The sequence below is a fragment of the Hoplias malabaricus genome, chromosome 4 (assembly GCF_029633855.1).
Source record: "Hoplias malabaricus isolate fHopMal1 chromosome 4, fHopMal1.hap1, whole genome shotgun sequence".
Taxonomy (NCBI): Eukaryota; Metazoa; Chordata; class Actinopteri; order Characiformes; family Erythrinidae; genus Hoplias; species Hoplias malabaricus.
Window position 1 is genome coordinate 40,256,833 of NC_089803.1, and position 17,232 is coordinate 40,274,064.

Consider the following 17,232-nt stretch of genomic DNA (forward strand, 5'->3'; position numbering starts at 1 on the left):
AGGTCTTGGTAATCAGGTCTCACCTAGACCTAACAGTTATGTCTTTGGAGATGCAGAGAAGTTAGACACTTGAAGTTAAATACATATGAGGTACACCAAAAATACATTTTATTAATGTACCCAGGCAAGATACTTTATGAATTCTTATTTTTAAACAAAGAAAACATTTACATATTTGCTTACTGTTTAATCTGAACCACTTTTAAGCTGTTTGAAAGTAAAAGTTTCTTTGAGTGATGCCTTTAGTTAAATTCACTACATTTTCAAGAAAACATGTTTAAATGTGTATGTAACACTATTAGGACATTCGGTGGCAACCAAAAACTGCTCTGTACATAAACATAAACTAAATGACAATCTGAGGCTCTAACCAAAACTTTTTCCCCCTGTAGAAACAGGTGCTTGAGAAGGAAATGCCTAAACATTTGGTCAAATGTATCCATAGGAGTTTGTTTAAATGACTTATTTTACATACTAAAATCTTTGGAACGCTGAAGTCCCTTACATATTATGGTGTAATGTACATGGGTAGATAGTACAAAAGTTATGGAGAAGATGATAAAAATTAAACAATCCAACCATACTCTTGGACTGTACAGAGCAAACCCAGGAGAGTCATTTAACCCAATAACATTGTATGGCACTATACACTTTTTTTTTTAATAAACTACACTTTATTTCAAAAAAAGATCACTGACACAGGAAAAAAGCCATTGTAAAAGTCAAACTTGAAACATGTAAATGGGTTGGTGCAGTGTTCATCAGCTGATTTCTTGGCACATTTTCTTTCAGTTGTAATACCAATCCAGCAAATCAGGTCAAAACATGGCCCAACAAATCTTAGCTCATTAATACATGAAACTCAAAATTAGCCAGTTGAATCCTTGTTTATACTACATCCTCTTTTATTTTCTCTCACTGAAGTTAAGCAGGGTAGTAGTTTGATTTCATTCTACCAATATTCCTACTTACAGCAGATGTGTTACACATTCTGATTCTTGAGGAGTTGAGAAAGAGGATGTGTTGAAACAAAACACTGACAAGTCAAACTTCAGTAACCTAACTTGGGATAAAATTTTCAGAACAGGTGCTGAAAGACCTTGCCAACATTTCTAATTTTACTAGCCCCCGAAGCTTAATTTCAACTATACAAAGAGTAATGTTTGTGTTTTTTGTAATGTTCAAAACCAATCATTCTACCAATATTCCTACTTACAGCAGATGTGTTACACATTCTGATTCTTGAGGAGTTGAGAAAGAGGATGTGTTGAAACAAAACACTGACAAGTCAAACTTCAGTAACCTAACTTGGGATAAAATTTTCAGAACAGGTGCTGAAAGACCTTGCCAACATTTCTAATTTTACTAGCCCCCGAAGCTTAATTTCAACTATACAAAGAGTAATGTTTGTGTTTTTTGTAATGTTCAAAACCTCATCTGTTGGAAGCAATATTTTGGCTAAAGAAGTTGAAATTTTGTGTACAGAAAAATACATGAGAAACATACATCACAGTTGGCGTCACGCCAAAGCTTGAGACAAAAAGAACAAAACTATTCTATTAACTATATCACTCCCTGCTTTAACAGCCTGACACTGGCTCTTTAAGGGTAAAATATATCAGAAAATGAATACAGATATATGAAGGCATAGCTTGCTAAATATGCTTAAAAATACCCCTGCCCTCAAGCATGTTTAAATGTGAGGGCTCTACACAGTCAGGTGCAGGGTAATGGGGCAGTGGTCGCTTCCCATGGCAGTGTTACGAATCTTGCTGTCACACAAACCTGGGACCAAGGCAGCTGACAGCAAAAAGTAGTCCAGCCGCCAACCAACATTCTTGGACCGAGCATTCATCATGTAGGTCCAGAAGGTGTAGGCATTAGTTTGCTCTGGATACAACTCTCGGAAGCTGTCAGTGAAGCCAGCAGCCAGGAGCTGGCTGAAACCCTCGCGCTCTTCTGGAGTGAAGCCAGCATTCTTGCGGTTGCCTTTGGGGTTCTTCAGGTCAATCTCCTGATGTGCCACATTGAGATCCCCACAAAGCACTAGAGGCTTACGCTTATCTAGTTCACTTAAGTAGGCACGGAAATCCACATCCCAGGTTTTACGGTAGTCAAGACGCACTAATCCACGTCCAGCATTGGGCACATAAGCGGTGACCAGGAAGAAAGAAGAGAACTCAGCAGTAATCACCCGGCCCTCTTTGTCATGCTCCTCTTTACCTGCAGTGAGGAAGACATAAAAGTAATGTGTGACAAAGAATAGATGTGAAAAATACAAATTCTCAGTTATTTTAATGAGATAAAATAACAACCATCTGTAATACTGACCCCAAATGTTTAAAATCTGAACAGTTAAAAATAGCCTGCCTCCTCCCCAGATGTGAAGCTTAAGCAAGTTGCCAGTTTGAAGAAAACTGAACAAACAATCCACAGAGGAGTTTTAAGAACTTCGGACCGTAATATCTAAGAAGAAAGTGCTATGATCAACATATTTACACAAAAGTGTTCATTTTACTAAAACAATTACCTACACAAGAAAAAAAGTGAAAACAGCTGCCATTTCCCTGCATTTCCAAATCCACCTTAAATAGTTAGACTAGACAAGGCTGGTGTTACTTATTGATTTTCCCTTCCATCATAAATGTCATTTGGAAACAGAACTTTGCTTTTTATTCACAATTTTAATAGTCAAACATTTTGTTCCACATTACGTGTCAGTTTACGAGTCTTATTAGTATTATTCGCCAGCTTCTTGAATTCTCTCTTCCACCTTAACAGCCAATGTTAGCGCTATTGCTTTTGAAATTTTTGAAGCAACTGTTATTCCACTTTATTCGTTTAAATCACACAAACCAATTATATGTGATGTCACTAGACATTTACCTATTTAAGTGAAAGGCAAAATTGGAAAAGACCCCACCGTTTTCCTTGCATTTACAATAATTTACTGTCCAAACCAAGATAAATTTTAGACTAGACATGGCTGGTGTTATTTTCGCTTCAACCATAAATGACATTTTAGGAGGCAGGTACTTGCTTCTTATTCATAATTTTCATATCCAAGCATTTAGTTCCACATTAAATTTGTCTGTTTAAAAGTCTTACTTGCTTTATTCTCCAGCTTATTTAATAATCATTTCCACCTTAAAAAGCTATGCGAAGCTAAAGCTAGTGCTAGGTTTTATAAACGAAACTCGTTTTGAAACACCACTTTCACCCCCCAATTTTATCCATTTAAAATACACAACCAAGTGTACATCATGTCACTAAAACACATGAAATATTATATTTGCTGTGTACTACCAAGCTTGATTTATCCCTTCCACCTTAAATAGGTAAATGTGAGGCTTTTTAAACACAATTCTTACTCCTTAATTTGTTTAACCCCACAACACACCCCAGAGAGAAACACACATGAATCTGCATCATTTTCTTGTTATTCACCTTCTTCGTATAAAACACAGTCTTGACACCATTCAAATGTCACTATGCCTCACTTTCTTTAAATGAAACACACGACCTATGGCATTAACTCCTTTTAACCTATACATAGATGTCTGTACTTCTATATTTTTTTCCAGAAACGATTTGCTGTTCAGGAGAGAATTAGCCAGCTCTGGCTCTGTTCTGTAGTGTTGCTGCTTCTAAACTGCCTCTACATTTCAAACACAAGGCCAGTATTTCCTCTTTTTACTCTGTCTCTGGTCATGGAGATTTATAGAAGAGCAATGGGACTATATGGTCTGGTAAAATATAACATTAACTCTGTTCATCTGGTCATGTCATGGCTGCAAGACACTGTTTGTAGACCTGGCAGCTGTGGGTTTGGATGGTAAAACTAATTGGACAGAGGGCAGGATCATAGGTAGGACCTCGGAGGGCGGGATCATAGGAACTCCGCTCCAGACTGGGCACTTCTCAAAGAATATACTGCTTCAGCAATGACATGAGAGGCAGCAGTGTCTTAGCTTTGAGTGTTTTCTTAATCTATGATCAAACACCCTAGACATTTTATGACTAAGTACAGTAAATATCTTACAGATTGCTCTTTTAATAATAAATACATATTTAATAGCAGGGATTTATAATTAAATTCTAGGAACAGACAATGTATAAATTTGGGTACTTATATGGGGTATCCTCATACTAGACATTTACATTCATTATAAATAAAGGAAATTCCAGCTAATTCATTATGTATTGTTTGCAATCTGTTTTCAAATAAGCCAAACAAGAATATTTACAGATCACATTATCACTTGCATATTAAACAAACTGAAATATTTTTAAAGTGATATGCAGAATTAAAACATACATAAAGTTGAGAAAATCTCAGCTCGATTTGTCATTTATTGCTCTGTTGCTGAAACACAGCAATAAATTGTGTTCTCTCATAGAAACTAGGTGCTTGTCGCTCTGTCACCTGCTAGTGTGAATGAATGGTTGGGAGTATATTCCAGAACCCCTGAGGCTGCTTTAAAGTCATTCTCCATGGCCCTTCCAAAGTCCTACCATGCTCTGGATTTTGCTTCTATAACTGCCAAAAGCCTCAGTGTTTGTTTGTTTTTTTTTTTACCCGCCAGTAGCCATCCACTGAATCAGGAGTTCGCTGAGAGCACCAAGGCTTGGGTTGCCACCATAACAGGCACCAATAAATTTTGAAGACAGCATTATGAAGACATTTCCACAAGGTAGGTCCTCAACAGGGTTCATTCAGACTCAATAACACCTGCCTCCTCTGGCAAGTGTGAGAAATCCTCTCTTAGGTGACACTTGCAATCAATCCAAACAGCTTTTTCTGTCAGCCTTTCAGAGCAAACTTTCACTATACATTTAGGTCCATTTGGCAGTTTTCCCTGCCATGTAAACCCCATGTAATGCTATGTGACCACCAGATGGTGATGAGTTAACAGCTCAGCCACTCTCTTTACAAGAGTGACAAAGCTTATAACTGACAGTTGGCCCAAGGTACTCTGGTACCAAGTACACTTATGAGCAATCAAGTGTTCGAACATGATGTTTGTTATAGACAAACCATGACCAGGGCATAAGTCCAATAACATTTCACCACTTGGATTCTTGTAAACTATGATTCATGTAAACTATCAACTGTAAAAGTATTGTTATTTGTGACATTTCCATAAAGACTCACCAATGCCATATGTGACTTTAATCGGTTCAGTTTTGCAAAGCATGGCAACCCCACTGTAGCCCTCTTTATCTTCTGATCCTGCCCAGTACTTGTATGGATACTCAGGCATAGAGGTGATAGCATCTGGCAGAGCTTTCTCTGCACACTTTGTTTCCTGAAGACAAAGCACATCTGGAGCCTCCTGACGCACCCACTGTAAGAATAACAAAAATTAAACTTGATTGGCAAAATAATCTGAATTTAAAATACATCTATAACCTGTTAATTATTAGCCAGTACCCATGAAATTGGTGAATATTCTGAGTGAAACACATAACTAATACTAATAAATAATTAATAACTATTACTAAACATATTTTGGTCATAGTTTATATTTAGTAAATTAACTTTCATTAAACTTACATCAAGCCCATTTTTCTTAACCCAGGCACGAAGGCCATCCACATTCCAAGAGGTTATCTTCATGTTGGCAGCACGTCCATCCTTGCTTGTTAACTTATCTGGAGGATCTTCATAAAGGATTGGGGCCTCCGGTTCTTTTGCTTTCTTCCCTTTCTTTGCTGCAGGTTCTAAAAATTGTTAACAAAATTAGCATACATTCATTCATTTATCTTCTGTAACTGCTTCATCCTGTTCAGGGTGAAGGTGCATCTAGAACTTACCAGAGATCATTGGGCACAAAGAAAGAGAACACATTGGACAGGGCAATAGGGCATTACACACTCACAGCTATTGACACCTCTGAATACACAATCAACCTGTAGATGTTTTTTTGGACCGTGGGTGTTCCTCACTGACATGAGGAGGGATTTGAACACACAACCTCAGGACTCTGTGTGACAGTGACACTACTTGTTGTGCCACTGAAAACTAGGTGACATCTTGATCTACTTGGATGAAAACACAAAAGTCTGATGGATCCAGACAGACCCACATAGTCACTGTATAGAGCACTTACTGACATGATAAGGCACCGACTGACCCAAATGCAGTACAATATATTGCCAAAAGTACTTGCTCGTCTGCCTTTGTATGCTTAAGAAACTTGACTGACATCCCATTCTTAATCCATAGGCTTTAATTATGTCTACCCACCCTTTGCAACTATAACAGCTTCAACTCTTCTGGGAAGGCTTTCTGCAAATTTTAGGAATGGTTTTATGGAAAATTTGGACCATTCTTCCAGAAGCGCATTTGTGAGGTCAGACACATGTTGAAGGCCTGGCTCACAGTCTCCACTCTAATTCATCCCAAAGAGTCCTATCGGCTCTGGTTTGGAAGAACTCGACTGGCCTGCACAAACTCACACATCCATGACCTTTAGGACCTTGCAGCATAATCCACCAAACTTTACACTTGCCACAATGAAATCAGAGAATAACCGTTTTTCTGGCAACAAACAGACTCCATAAGTCCATAAGATTGCCAGACAGAGAAAGGTGATTTGTCACTAGCAAGGAAATTTCATGACTGGACTTGTTGCACTGGATGGAATTGGAATTATGGAATTGTTTGCATTCTCCTTCTAGTGTGTTGAGTCGGTATTAAACGCTACACTGTTACTACCTTGAAAAAGGTACCAAGCAGAGAGCCGGGAAATACGCACAAACTGGCTACTGGAGTACACTAGACAATTTACCTTTTAAACGGAGTACTCAGTTACATTTACATTAACTATATTTAGAAGTATACACAGACTGTTTACCTGCTCCGTTGTCGTTGCCCACATCTGCGGAGCTCTGTTCGTTCTTCTTGGCTCTCTTCGACATGTTCCTGATTCCTCTGATACTCCACGCAAAACGGACACACACACAAACACGAACACCTGAGAATGAAAGAAAGAGAAAGAACAGAAAAAAAATGAAAACTATCTAGCTGAAGATTCCTTTGTGTACCTGCAAGTGTTATACTAACCTTTAAAACACTCTTAACCATACTTCAGCGAAACAAATACCAAATGCTAACAGTAATATTTATATTGTCACGAATATCGGTCTGTTACAGTTAACAGTTGAAATACCTTTAAATCATGCATACCCTTTCGATCTCCAAACAGTTCTCTACTCTTTAAATGAATATAAACCCCACTGTGAGCTGCTGTGGCGGCATGAGCTAAAGCTACTTGCACACAGCGCCCTGAATGAATGAGTTACATAGACTCTAACGCAAAAGGTATGTCGACGGATAATGCATTATTAACAACATTGCATCAGACACGATCATGCAATCTTGCTTTTAATTTTCAAAACATAGTGTTCCTTACCGAGGAGCTCCACAACGGAGAAAAATAGAGGTAGAGCTGAGGATCCGTGCTTCACAACAATAGACCCACACACAGCCCTAAGAGTCAGTTCAATAAAGATTCAACTACGTCCATTAACAATCGGTGGAGACTTTAAAGTTGACTCGGAATCGACTCTGGACTCTGGGGATTCGAACAGCCGCACATGTTCCTCAACACAGAGCTCCCTGAATAGCGCCTGACCAAATCAACACCGAAAAGTAAATTAAAACCGCTGGCATCTATTCTGTTACATATATATTTATGCACATAAATATATGTAGGACAGGTGGCATATGTTATTATTTTGGCGTTGTCAAGTTAACACGTGGATTTTTTTGTTTTTGTTTAGGAATCAATGCGGGAGACCTACCTCACTGTTTTTATGGTCCTTTACCACGAGCAACGAGTGAGAGGCTGAACTGGTAAATTTAGCCACTTTATCATTAGAGCACTGCTTTTACTAAATATAAGATATGACAAAATTATTGTGAGTTTTTAATTTGTCGGATGCACTCTTTTAATTGAGGAGTGTGTTTATACTGTGTTATTTTTTTTGTATGACATAATACATATCATATGTAACATAAGCAGAGTGTTGGCTGATGCATTTCAGCTTTGAAATGAAGTGTTTCAAAGTCTCACACGGCCGGATTCAGATAGCCAGCGTTTCAAACGTCATAAACATAAGAAACCAATCCTGTCAACATGTGATGTTGGGCTTTCGAGCTGCAGTCAAATGGTGGGAGAATTAGTGGAGATTAAGGCAAAGACTAACTTAATATTCATACATCTGCTGGTACTGAATATATGTGTAGGTATTGGTGATATTATATTTATTTGTTCATTTGTTGTCTGTAACCACTTATCCAGTTGAGAGTCACTGTGGGTCCGGAGCCTATTGGAATCAATGGGCCCAAGGTGGGAATACACTCTGGAGGGGGTGCCAGTCTTCACAGGGCGACACATACTCACACATTCACTCACACACTCACACCTTTGGACACTTTTGAGTCGCCACTCCACCTACAACATGTGTTTTTTGACTGGGAGGAAACCCACGCGGACATGGGGAGAACACACCAAACTCCTCACAGACAGTCACCCGGAGCAGGACTCGAACCCACAACCTCCAGGTCCCTGAAGCTGTGTGACTGCGACACTACCTGCTGTGCTGCCCTTATATTTATTATTATTATTATTTATTTATTTATTTGTCACCTTGGAAATTGCTTCTAAACACTTTAACATACAGAGATGGTATTTAGTGGGGTTATGATGGGAGAAGTTTTAAATTTTAAATCAGTACCTGGCCTTAATAATACTGTACTCACGTGGCTGGATGTAATTAGATTCTCACATAAATGTTCCAACATTTGAAGTTTTATGCTGGATGAGCATGCCTCTACAATCTTTTTAACATATTGTTTATCTGGACTGTCTTTTGTTTAAAAACTGACAAATGGTGAATGGAGTATGGGCAAATGGACTCCAGTATGGGAGTATGGGCAAATTCTGTATGACAACAAGCGTGCTAATCATTAGAATCCACATACACTTGCTTTGAAAGTTTTTTCACTGGAGAGAAACAAACTAAACTGTTGTTGCAGTGGTTGTGTTAGGAATCAGGGTTTGGGATGTCTACGCTTATTTACCATCTCAAATGTGCAGTGAACCGAATCATGTTGTTATGTAACGTGAAAATTATCAGAACTATTTTGTTTAAAGAATATGCTTTTTCCAGGTGCTGTCTTCTGTTGGACCCCACACATTTAACATACATTTAAAAACCGTTTCAGCACTATCCTAACTTTTATAACTTTTTCATGTACTAACACTGGGAGGTAGTTTTTTAGAGGCATTTCATATTTGTGGTTCTTTTGCACAACACTGTTGTGACAAGTGTGTACTCAAAGTTTCTTAAAAGTATTTCACATCAGATAACTCTAAATGACATTACTGAAAAAAAAATTACACATTTTGAAAAGGAAAATAGAGATTTCACCTTTTTTAGTCTGTTGTTGTTTTCAATATACTCTCGTTGCAAAAGTAAACTGTAATATTGGTAACTGAATAATTCACGTTCTGTTCAACAGCAGTCATGACTGTGGTCATTGGGTTTGAAGGCAGTGCCAATAAGATTGGTATAGGCATCGTGAGGGATGGAGAAGTCCTGTCAAACCCTCGACGTACCTATATCACTCCACCTGGTCATGGTAAGATGGAATTTCACATTTATCATAATCATCATTGATTTAATTAGAGAGACATGCTTATGGCTGAATAATACTGCATAGTAGAAGTTTAATCATCAGAAGAATATATATTTATTAGTGAGAGCTGACTTTAATGGACAGTTGATTCTCAGAAAAAGAATCTTGACATCTTACATTTCTGTCTAGGTTTCCTTCCGAGTGAAACAGCTAAACATCATCGTGGTGCTATTCTTACTGTGCTCAGAGAGGCACTTGATGAAGCCGGATTAAAACCTGCAGATATCGACTGTGTAGCATATACCAAAGGTGAACTTCCAAATATAGATTTTTTTTCAATTTGGCTATAACTATGAATTTTGTTACAGAAGTATGCAGATAAATTTTGTAATTAGTGAATAGGTTTGTTTAATTGTGCACTTATCACTGACACAATTTAGCACACATACATCCCATAGAAAAGCACTATGAATATGTCAGTGGATCATCATGCCCAATGGCAAGTTTAGGCTAGAGGTGGGTAACGACATCCAGAATTGGACTGTGGAGCAGTAGGACCATGTTCTCTATGATCCAGAGCTGATCATCCATTATGCTCTTGAGGTTGAATTCAACCAGATCCATACAGAAATGTTCTAACATTTAATTTAACTCTTACTACAGCAAAGTGTATAAACTCCCTGTTAATACCTTGAGAGGATTTCTGGATATGTTTTATGTTTTCTGGATATGCCTATAGTGTACATAGGAACTAAGTTGATGGTTTAAAAAAAAAAAGTTTTGTTTTTTTTTGTTTGTGTTACTGGTATTGAGATGCAGTGCTAGTTTGCTGGCCAAAGCATGAACCTGGCTCTAAGACTTATAATATCTCTCTATAAATATTCAAACAAAGTCTTCTTGCTTTTTCTTATTTTTCCTACTTTCCTCATCTTACCTGATTTTACAGGGCCAGGTATGGGAGCCCCTCTGGTTACTGTAGCCTTGGTGGCCAGGACAGTTGCCCAACTATGGGGAAAACCTTTGGTTGGTGTGAACCACTGCATTGGACACATTGAAATGGGCCGACTCATCACTGGTGCTAACAACCCTACTGTGCTGTACGTCAGTGGTGGCAACACTCAGGTGAGCCCTCGAAACTCTACTTCTCAAGAGTTGTTCCTTCTTGTTCTGCATGGCTCATGCACAAGCATGAAAAGTAATTTGTTTGATAGATGGTATGTTTCGAGGCTAAAAGGTAGACATCACATGTTAGCAACCTTCATTGAACTTTCAAGGTTGAGTTGAGGTTTTACCTCCTTTCTCCATAGGTTATTGCTTATTCTGAAAGACGTTACAGAATATTTGGAGAAACAATAGATATTGCAGTGGGAAACTGCCTGGACCGCTTTGCAAGAGTCATAAAGGTCAGCATGTTTTCTTTCCCTTAGGTATTTTTTTATTTATTTATTTATTTTTTTATTTTTTATTTTTTTTGGCATGGACTAGAAATATGCCTTTATATGTATTCTTCCTACAGATTTCTAATGATCCTAGTCCAGGCTACAACATTGAACAAATGGCAAAGAAGTAAGTATTGATATCATAAGATAAAAGTACATATCACTCTTTTTGGCAGAATTCTCAGTGTTTTTTGGTAGAATTCTCAGTCTTGCCCAGAGTGGAGCAGTTTTGGCTTTGATGCAGAGGTGTAAGCATAGACTAAAGTTAGTGAGACACTGCTGCGCTCAGTTTAGCATTAGATATCACAATTACCGGGGGACATTTCTGTTCTATATGCGATAATGTAAGTTATAGTTTACATCATACATATTAAATCTTCCTACAATTGTGGCTTATTCCAACAATGGAGCATTCTTCATTCTCACTGCATTTAGCAACTTCTTATATCATTTTCATGTGCCAGATATTGACTGTACTCTTTTACAAATAAACAGGGGGTATGTTTATTTTGAAACATAGCCATTAAACAAATATATTATTTAAAAATAACTTCATCAAAGAATCAGATGATTTTGAACATTTGAATGTCACACAAGAAATCATGATTACAAGTCAATCAAAGATTGTGGGAAATAAGACATCTTACAAGAATTCATAAAATGAAGCAGACATCATATAAACATATTAATGCTTCATGAACAGCTATTTAACAGGTGTGTAAAATAAATATACAATATACATGATTAAGAGACTATATTTTCATTGTCACAAACCTGTCAAATCATTTTGAGCAGTGCTGGGAAATTCTCTGTGCTTCTGGCTTATACTGAGCTGTTTCTTTAAACAATTGCAGCACAGTGCTTTGGGTCACAGCTTTATCACATCATTTTTAGCATTGCTGTGGACAAATGTTTATTTCTAAACTACCAAGAATTTGTTAAACTTGTGGATCAAATGACAGAAAGTCCATTCTCTCCAGAAGAGAACCTGGACTGTGTTTTTCTGTTTCGTTTTTTGATTATCTCAGCTTGTAGTTTGCAATTTGTTTTCAAGGCAGAGCTTTATCTCTGCTTGCCTTGAAGCTTTGCTTTCTCATCAAAACATAATGTAAATGGAAGAATTGAATAGACCTTTGCAGCAGAAGTTAGTTATCATGGGAGCAAGAAATTTCAGAACAAGGCAATCTGCTTGTTTAAAGTATATTGCGTATTGCTTTGGATTTACAATTTTAATATTATTATGATGGGTAAAATTTTATTTAAAAGGAGCTTTAATTATGATTTATTGAAACACTTACTGTTTTTAGGGGCAAGCAGTATGTTGAGCTTCCATACACAGTGAAAGGAATGGATGTTTCTTTCTCTGGGATTTTATCATACATAGAGGTAACATTGTGTATTAATATTAAATATAAAATTGAATTATGATTAGGTCAGTGTAGGACAGTTAACAGTTTATATGTATACAGATTCAAAATAGTAATTGTTTTTTGGGAAATGTATAAAAAATAAAAATAAAAACGGCACAAATACGGCCCAGACTAAAATCTATATTTAAAGGCCAGTATTAGGACATGGACAGAGTCAGCTACGGTATTTGTTTTCTTGTTTTTATGTTTAGGAGGCAGCAAACAAGATGTTAAGCACAGGGCAGTGTACAGCAGAGGACCTGTGCTTTTCCCTGCAGGTAAGGAATGAAGTCATATTATTAACAAATGTATTCTATACAACAGTGTGAAATTATTTTTGTATGCATTTTTCATTAATGACAATCATTTTGAAAAGCCTTCTCTGGTCTGTAGGAGACAGTATTCTCTATGCTGGTGGAGATTACAGAACGGGCTATGGCTCACTGTGGCTCTCAAGAAGTGCTCATCGTGGGTGGAGTAGGCTGTAAGTGACAGGTTAAACCCATAGACTATTGTGTTCCAAATGTATCTATAGTGAAATAACTCCTTAACCTACATGGTGATTGTTTATTTATTAGTCTTAGGCAGAAAGTAATAAAGTTTTATATTTCTGCAATTTTTACATGATAAACAAGTTTAAAGCAAAGTATTTATAATTTATATAATAATATGAGCACCTCTCTATATTTTAAAATATTTATAGGTAATTTATTAAATAGGTTATGTATGTAATTAATGTAAGAAAGCATGACACTAAATGTTACGGTTGAAAGTACTGTCATTGGTAACACTCATCTAGTGGATGAGTGGTCATGCACATGTTTTTTAAGTGTTATATACACACTTAAAAAACATGGTTCTTCAATTTTTTTTTTAGAATATGGTTCTATATGGACTCTGGAAACCTTTGCATTATGTCAGAGATATTAAAATTAATGGAGAATCTCCTGTAGATGGGTTCTTCTACTAATGCATACTTGATAGCATAACTGCAGTATGTGTCTGTGGTGCAACCAATATTGTGTCTCACTATTTTTAAACTAACCTAACCTAAGGTTTACTAAGGATAAGGCTTTTTAAGGATGGTTCTTTACACCTAAATCTACGATTGGTTAAACCTTCACCTGGTGCAACTTGTATCAGCTCCTCTGACCATACATGAGTACTTAGTGTAGCTATACGGTTACAAACTGTAGTCCACTATTTTCTTATCCCCATTTCACCCTGTCCTTCAATGATCGGGCCCAACACAGAGCAGATATGATTTAGAAGGTGGATCATTATCAGTGCTGTTGTGCTGGTTTGAGTGGATCAGATACAGCAGTGCTGCTGGAATTTTTTTTTTCTTTTCTTTTAACACTGTGTCCACACACTGTCCACTCTGTTAGGCACACCTACCTCATTGGTCTAACTTATGGATATAAAGTCAGAGACAGTATCTCATCTGTTGCTGCACAGTTTGTGTTGGTTGTCCTCTAGTTCTTTATTGGTGGACACAGGACACCGTTGGCTGGGTATTTTTGGTTGGTGGTCTATTCTCTGTCCAACAGTGACACTGAGCAGTTTCAAAGCTCTAGCAGCACTGCTTTGTCTGATCGACTCATACCAGCACATAAAAAACAAACATATCACCACCACATCATTGTCACTGCAGCGCTGAGGAAGATCTACCACCCAAATCATATATGCTCTGTGGGGTGTCCTGTGGGTGTCCTGACCATAATCACACAGGTGGACTATAGTCAGTATTTGTAGAACTATAAAGTGCTCATGTGTGGTCAGTGAAGCTGACAAAATGGAAAATGAGTGTAGATACAAGGTAGGTGTTCCTAATCCAGTTATTGTTCATTCATTCATTCATTATCTGTAACCGCTTATCCAATTCAGGGTCGCAGTGGGTCCAGAGCCTACCTGGAATCATTGGGCGCAAGGCGGGAATACACCCTGGAGCGGGCGCCAGTCCTTCACAGGGCAACACAGACACACACACATTCACTCACACACTCACACCTACGGACACTTTTGAGTCGCCAATCCACCTACTAATGTGTGTTTTTGGACTGTGGGAGGAAACCGGAGCACCCGGAGGAAACCCACGCGGACACGGGGAGAACACACCAACTCCTCACAGACAGTCACCCGGAGCGGGAATCGAATCCACAACCTCCAGGTCCCTGGAGCTGTGTGACTGCGACACTACTGTTTGTTTATTTTTTAGTTTTTACATTAAATCTGTCTTCAAACAACTCCAGTAATTAAAATGTAACACAAAATATTTAGTACAAGTAAAGGTACACACTATAACTAAATTCCCATTTATTTTCATTTATCTCAGTTACCCATGATATACACATGGATTTATATCTTTGCTTGTTCAGTAAGTGAGTTGCTGTGTGCATCCACACATAGGTAACCTCCGTCTGCAGGAGATGATGGGTGTGATGTGTGAGGAAAGAGGCGCCCGTCTCTTTGCCACAGATGAGAGGTGAGTTAGAGTTAATTTGCTCTGAATTAGTGGTGTACTATTACTATGTGCCTTAAAATTCACTGCTACATTTGGGCCATTACAAGACATGACTTATATTCTAGACCTGATTTCTAGATTCTGCATTGACAATGGAGCAATGATTGCACAGGCTGGCTGGGAAATGTTTCGTGTGGGTCAGATAACAGAGCTCCCTGACTCCTGGATAACACAAAGGTTCAGTTTTTCACCATAAAAGCGACTGTCCAAAAGCTTTCAGTTTCTGCTCTGCTGATTCAGAAATTGTATCATGTATCATTCATTCATTCATTCATTCATTATCTGTAACCGCTTATCCAATTCAGGGTCGCGGTGGGTCCAGAGCCTACCTGGAATCATTGGGCGCAAGGCAGGAATACACTCTGGAGGGGGCGCCAGTCCTTCACAGGGCAACACAGACACACACACACATTCACTCACACCTACGGACAGTTTTGTTTTTTTTTTTTTTGTTTTTTTTGAGTCGCCAATCCACCTGCAACGTGTGTTTTTGGACTGTGGGAGGAAACCGGAGCACCTGGAGGAAACCCACGTGGACACGGGGAGAACACACCAACTCCTCACAGACAGTCACCCGGAGCGGGAATCGAACTCACAACCTCCAGGTCCCTGGAGCTGTGTGACTGCGACACTACCTGCTGCGCCACCGTGCCACCCATCATGTATCATATTCATAATATTTTTTGTTTGTTTGTTATGAAAATAGCTGTTTAATATTCATTCAGTATTAATAACATTTGGGAACAATATGCTAAATAATTCACATACACTATATGTTGATTGTACATACAAATCATATAATTAATAGTAGACAAATGGGGAGTTTTAACATTTTCCTGCAATAATATCTTCTGGTTTTATGGTGAGGCTTTACACCAGATTATGGTAAATATCTGTGAGGATTTGACTTTGTCCAACCACAATAGCACTACTAAGATCAGGTACTGATGTTGGGGAAGTAGTTCAGGATTACAAATACCTGAGTATGCAGTTCCACTATTCCAGTGTCCAGTGCTGGGAGGAGGTATATACCTCTGCAGCCGATTCTTGGCATTGGGCACCATGATATAGTGCTTGTATGTGATTGCTCAGCAACACCCCATTCTATTAGCAATGCTTTTCTATGGATATTGTACAAGCTAGATGTGCACAACTGAATGGAACAAAATGGATTGTCCCAAAGTAATTACTAAGAATGCTGAATGCTGTCTTATAAGCTTTAAACAATTTTAAATTAGTTTTAAATTATATTAAACATGATTGAAAAGTGAGTCCTGCTCCACTTGACTGTCCGTGAGGAGTTTGGTGTGTTCTCCCCTTGTCCGTGTGGGTTTCCTCCGAGTGCACCTATTTCCTTCTAGGTCCAAAAACACACATTGGTAGGTGGATTGGTGACTCAAAAGTGTTCATAGGTGTGAGTGTGTGTCGCCCTGTGAAGGACTTGCACACCCTCCAGGGTGTGATCCTGCCTTGCGTCCAGTGATTCTGTATGGGCTCTGTACCTACCGCAACCTTGAACTGGATAAGCGGTTATAATGAATGAATGAATGGTTGAAAATTGGGTTTGACATAACTGTGACTTGCTCAATAAGATCACATGCTGGGTTCATATAACTAGCAGTAATAATTTGTGAGATTTTTACCATACTTAGGTTAAGTATGTGTGCCAAAGCAAAGGTTTTTTTCTGTGAGATTAATAAAGGCTGTTTTAACACTGTTAATACATTTTTAACATTTATCATCTGTATGGTTTCATTTTTTTGACAGATACAGGACAGATGAAGTAGAAGTCACATGGAGAGACTGATCTATTACAAACTGAAACATCTACTTTCAAATCCAAGTTAAAAATAAAAAGAAAAAAATCCTGATAATTCCACATGGATTTATATGGCTGTTTTTTTCACTGTCACATCATGCATCCATCTTGAACTGGCCCAAAAGATTAACCGGCAAATGTATTTTTTGTAAATTAAATAACTGGTAATGCTGTTTAATAATTTAACAGCAACTAAAGGCTTTGTGATGGGAGTCTGATTTTTGTATCCCCATTGGAATGGTAGTCACTGTGTGTTTAGTAAAAAACACTGTCATGTCATATTGCAGCATGAAAAGTTGTGAACACTTGCTCCTTCAACATTACTTCTTAAATGAAGGTCATCGGGAGGTAGTTTGCTTCTGTTTGCTGCAGAAATAATATGTACTCTTCTA

General features: G+C 38.0%; 2 protein-coding genes across 3 annotated transcripts; one reads left to right on the plus strand and one right to left on the minus strand.

Annotated features, from left to right (window-relative positions):
- Positions 1-200: 200 nt before the first annotated feature.
- Positions 201-7,542, minus strand: apex1 (APEX nuclease (multifunctional DNA repair enzyme) 1). Its single transcript, XM_066667406.1, has 5 exons — positions 7,419-7,542; positions 6,861-6,980; positions 5,558-5,724; positions 5,156-5,348; positions 201-2,223 (listed from the first exon to the last, which is right to left on the minus strand). The coding sequence occupies exons 2-5, from the start codon at positions 6,922-6,924 to the stop codon at positions 1,709-1,711; spliced, it is 939 nt and encodes a 312-aa protein (XP_066523503.1). The 5' UTR covers positions 6,925-6,980; positions 7,419-7,542; the 3' UTR covers positions 201-1,708.
- Positions 7,543-7,602: 60 nt separating this feature from the next.
- On the plus strand, positions 7,603-16,963 carry osgep (O-sialoglycoprotein endopeptidase). Of its 2 annotated transcripts, XM_066667404.1 has the most exons (13): positions 7,603-7,657; positions 7,789-7,861; positions 9,533-9,652; positions 9,839-9,958; positions 10,596-10,771; positions 10,957-11,052; positions 11,166-11,215; positions 12,396-12,474; positions 12,710-12,775; positions 12,891-12,981; positions 14,907-14,982; positions 15,100-15,198; positions 16,789-16,960. In XM_066667404.1, the coding sequence occupies exons 3-13, from the start codon at positions 9,538-9,540 to the stop codon at positions 16,826-16,828; spliced, it is 1,008 nt and encodes a 335-aa protein (XP_066523501.1). In that variant the 5' UTR covers positions 7,603-7,657; positions 7,789-7,861; positions 9,533-9,537; the 3' UTR covers positions 16,829-16,960. The 2 variants fall into 2 exon arrangements, with proteins under 2 accessions (XP_066523501.1, XP_066523500.1); XM_066667403.1 differs by lacking the exons at positions 7,603-7,657; positions 7,789-7,861 and adding an exon at positions 8,139-8,250 and having other exon boundaries at positions 16,789-16,963.
- Positions 16,964-17,232: the final 269 nt, after the last annotated feature.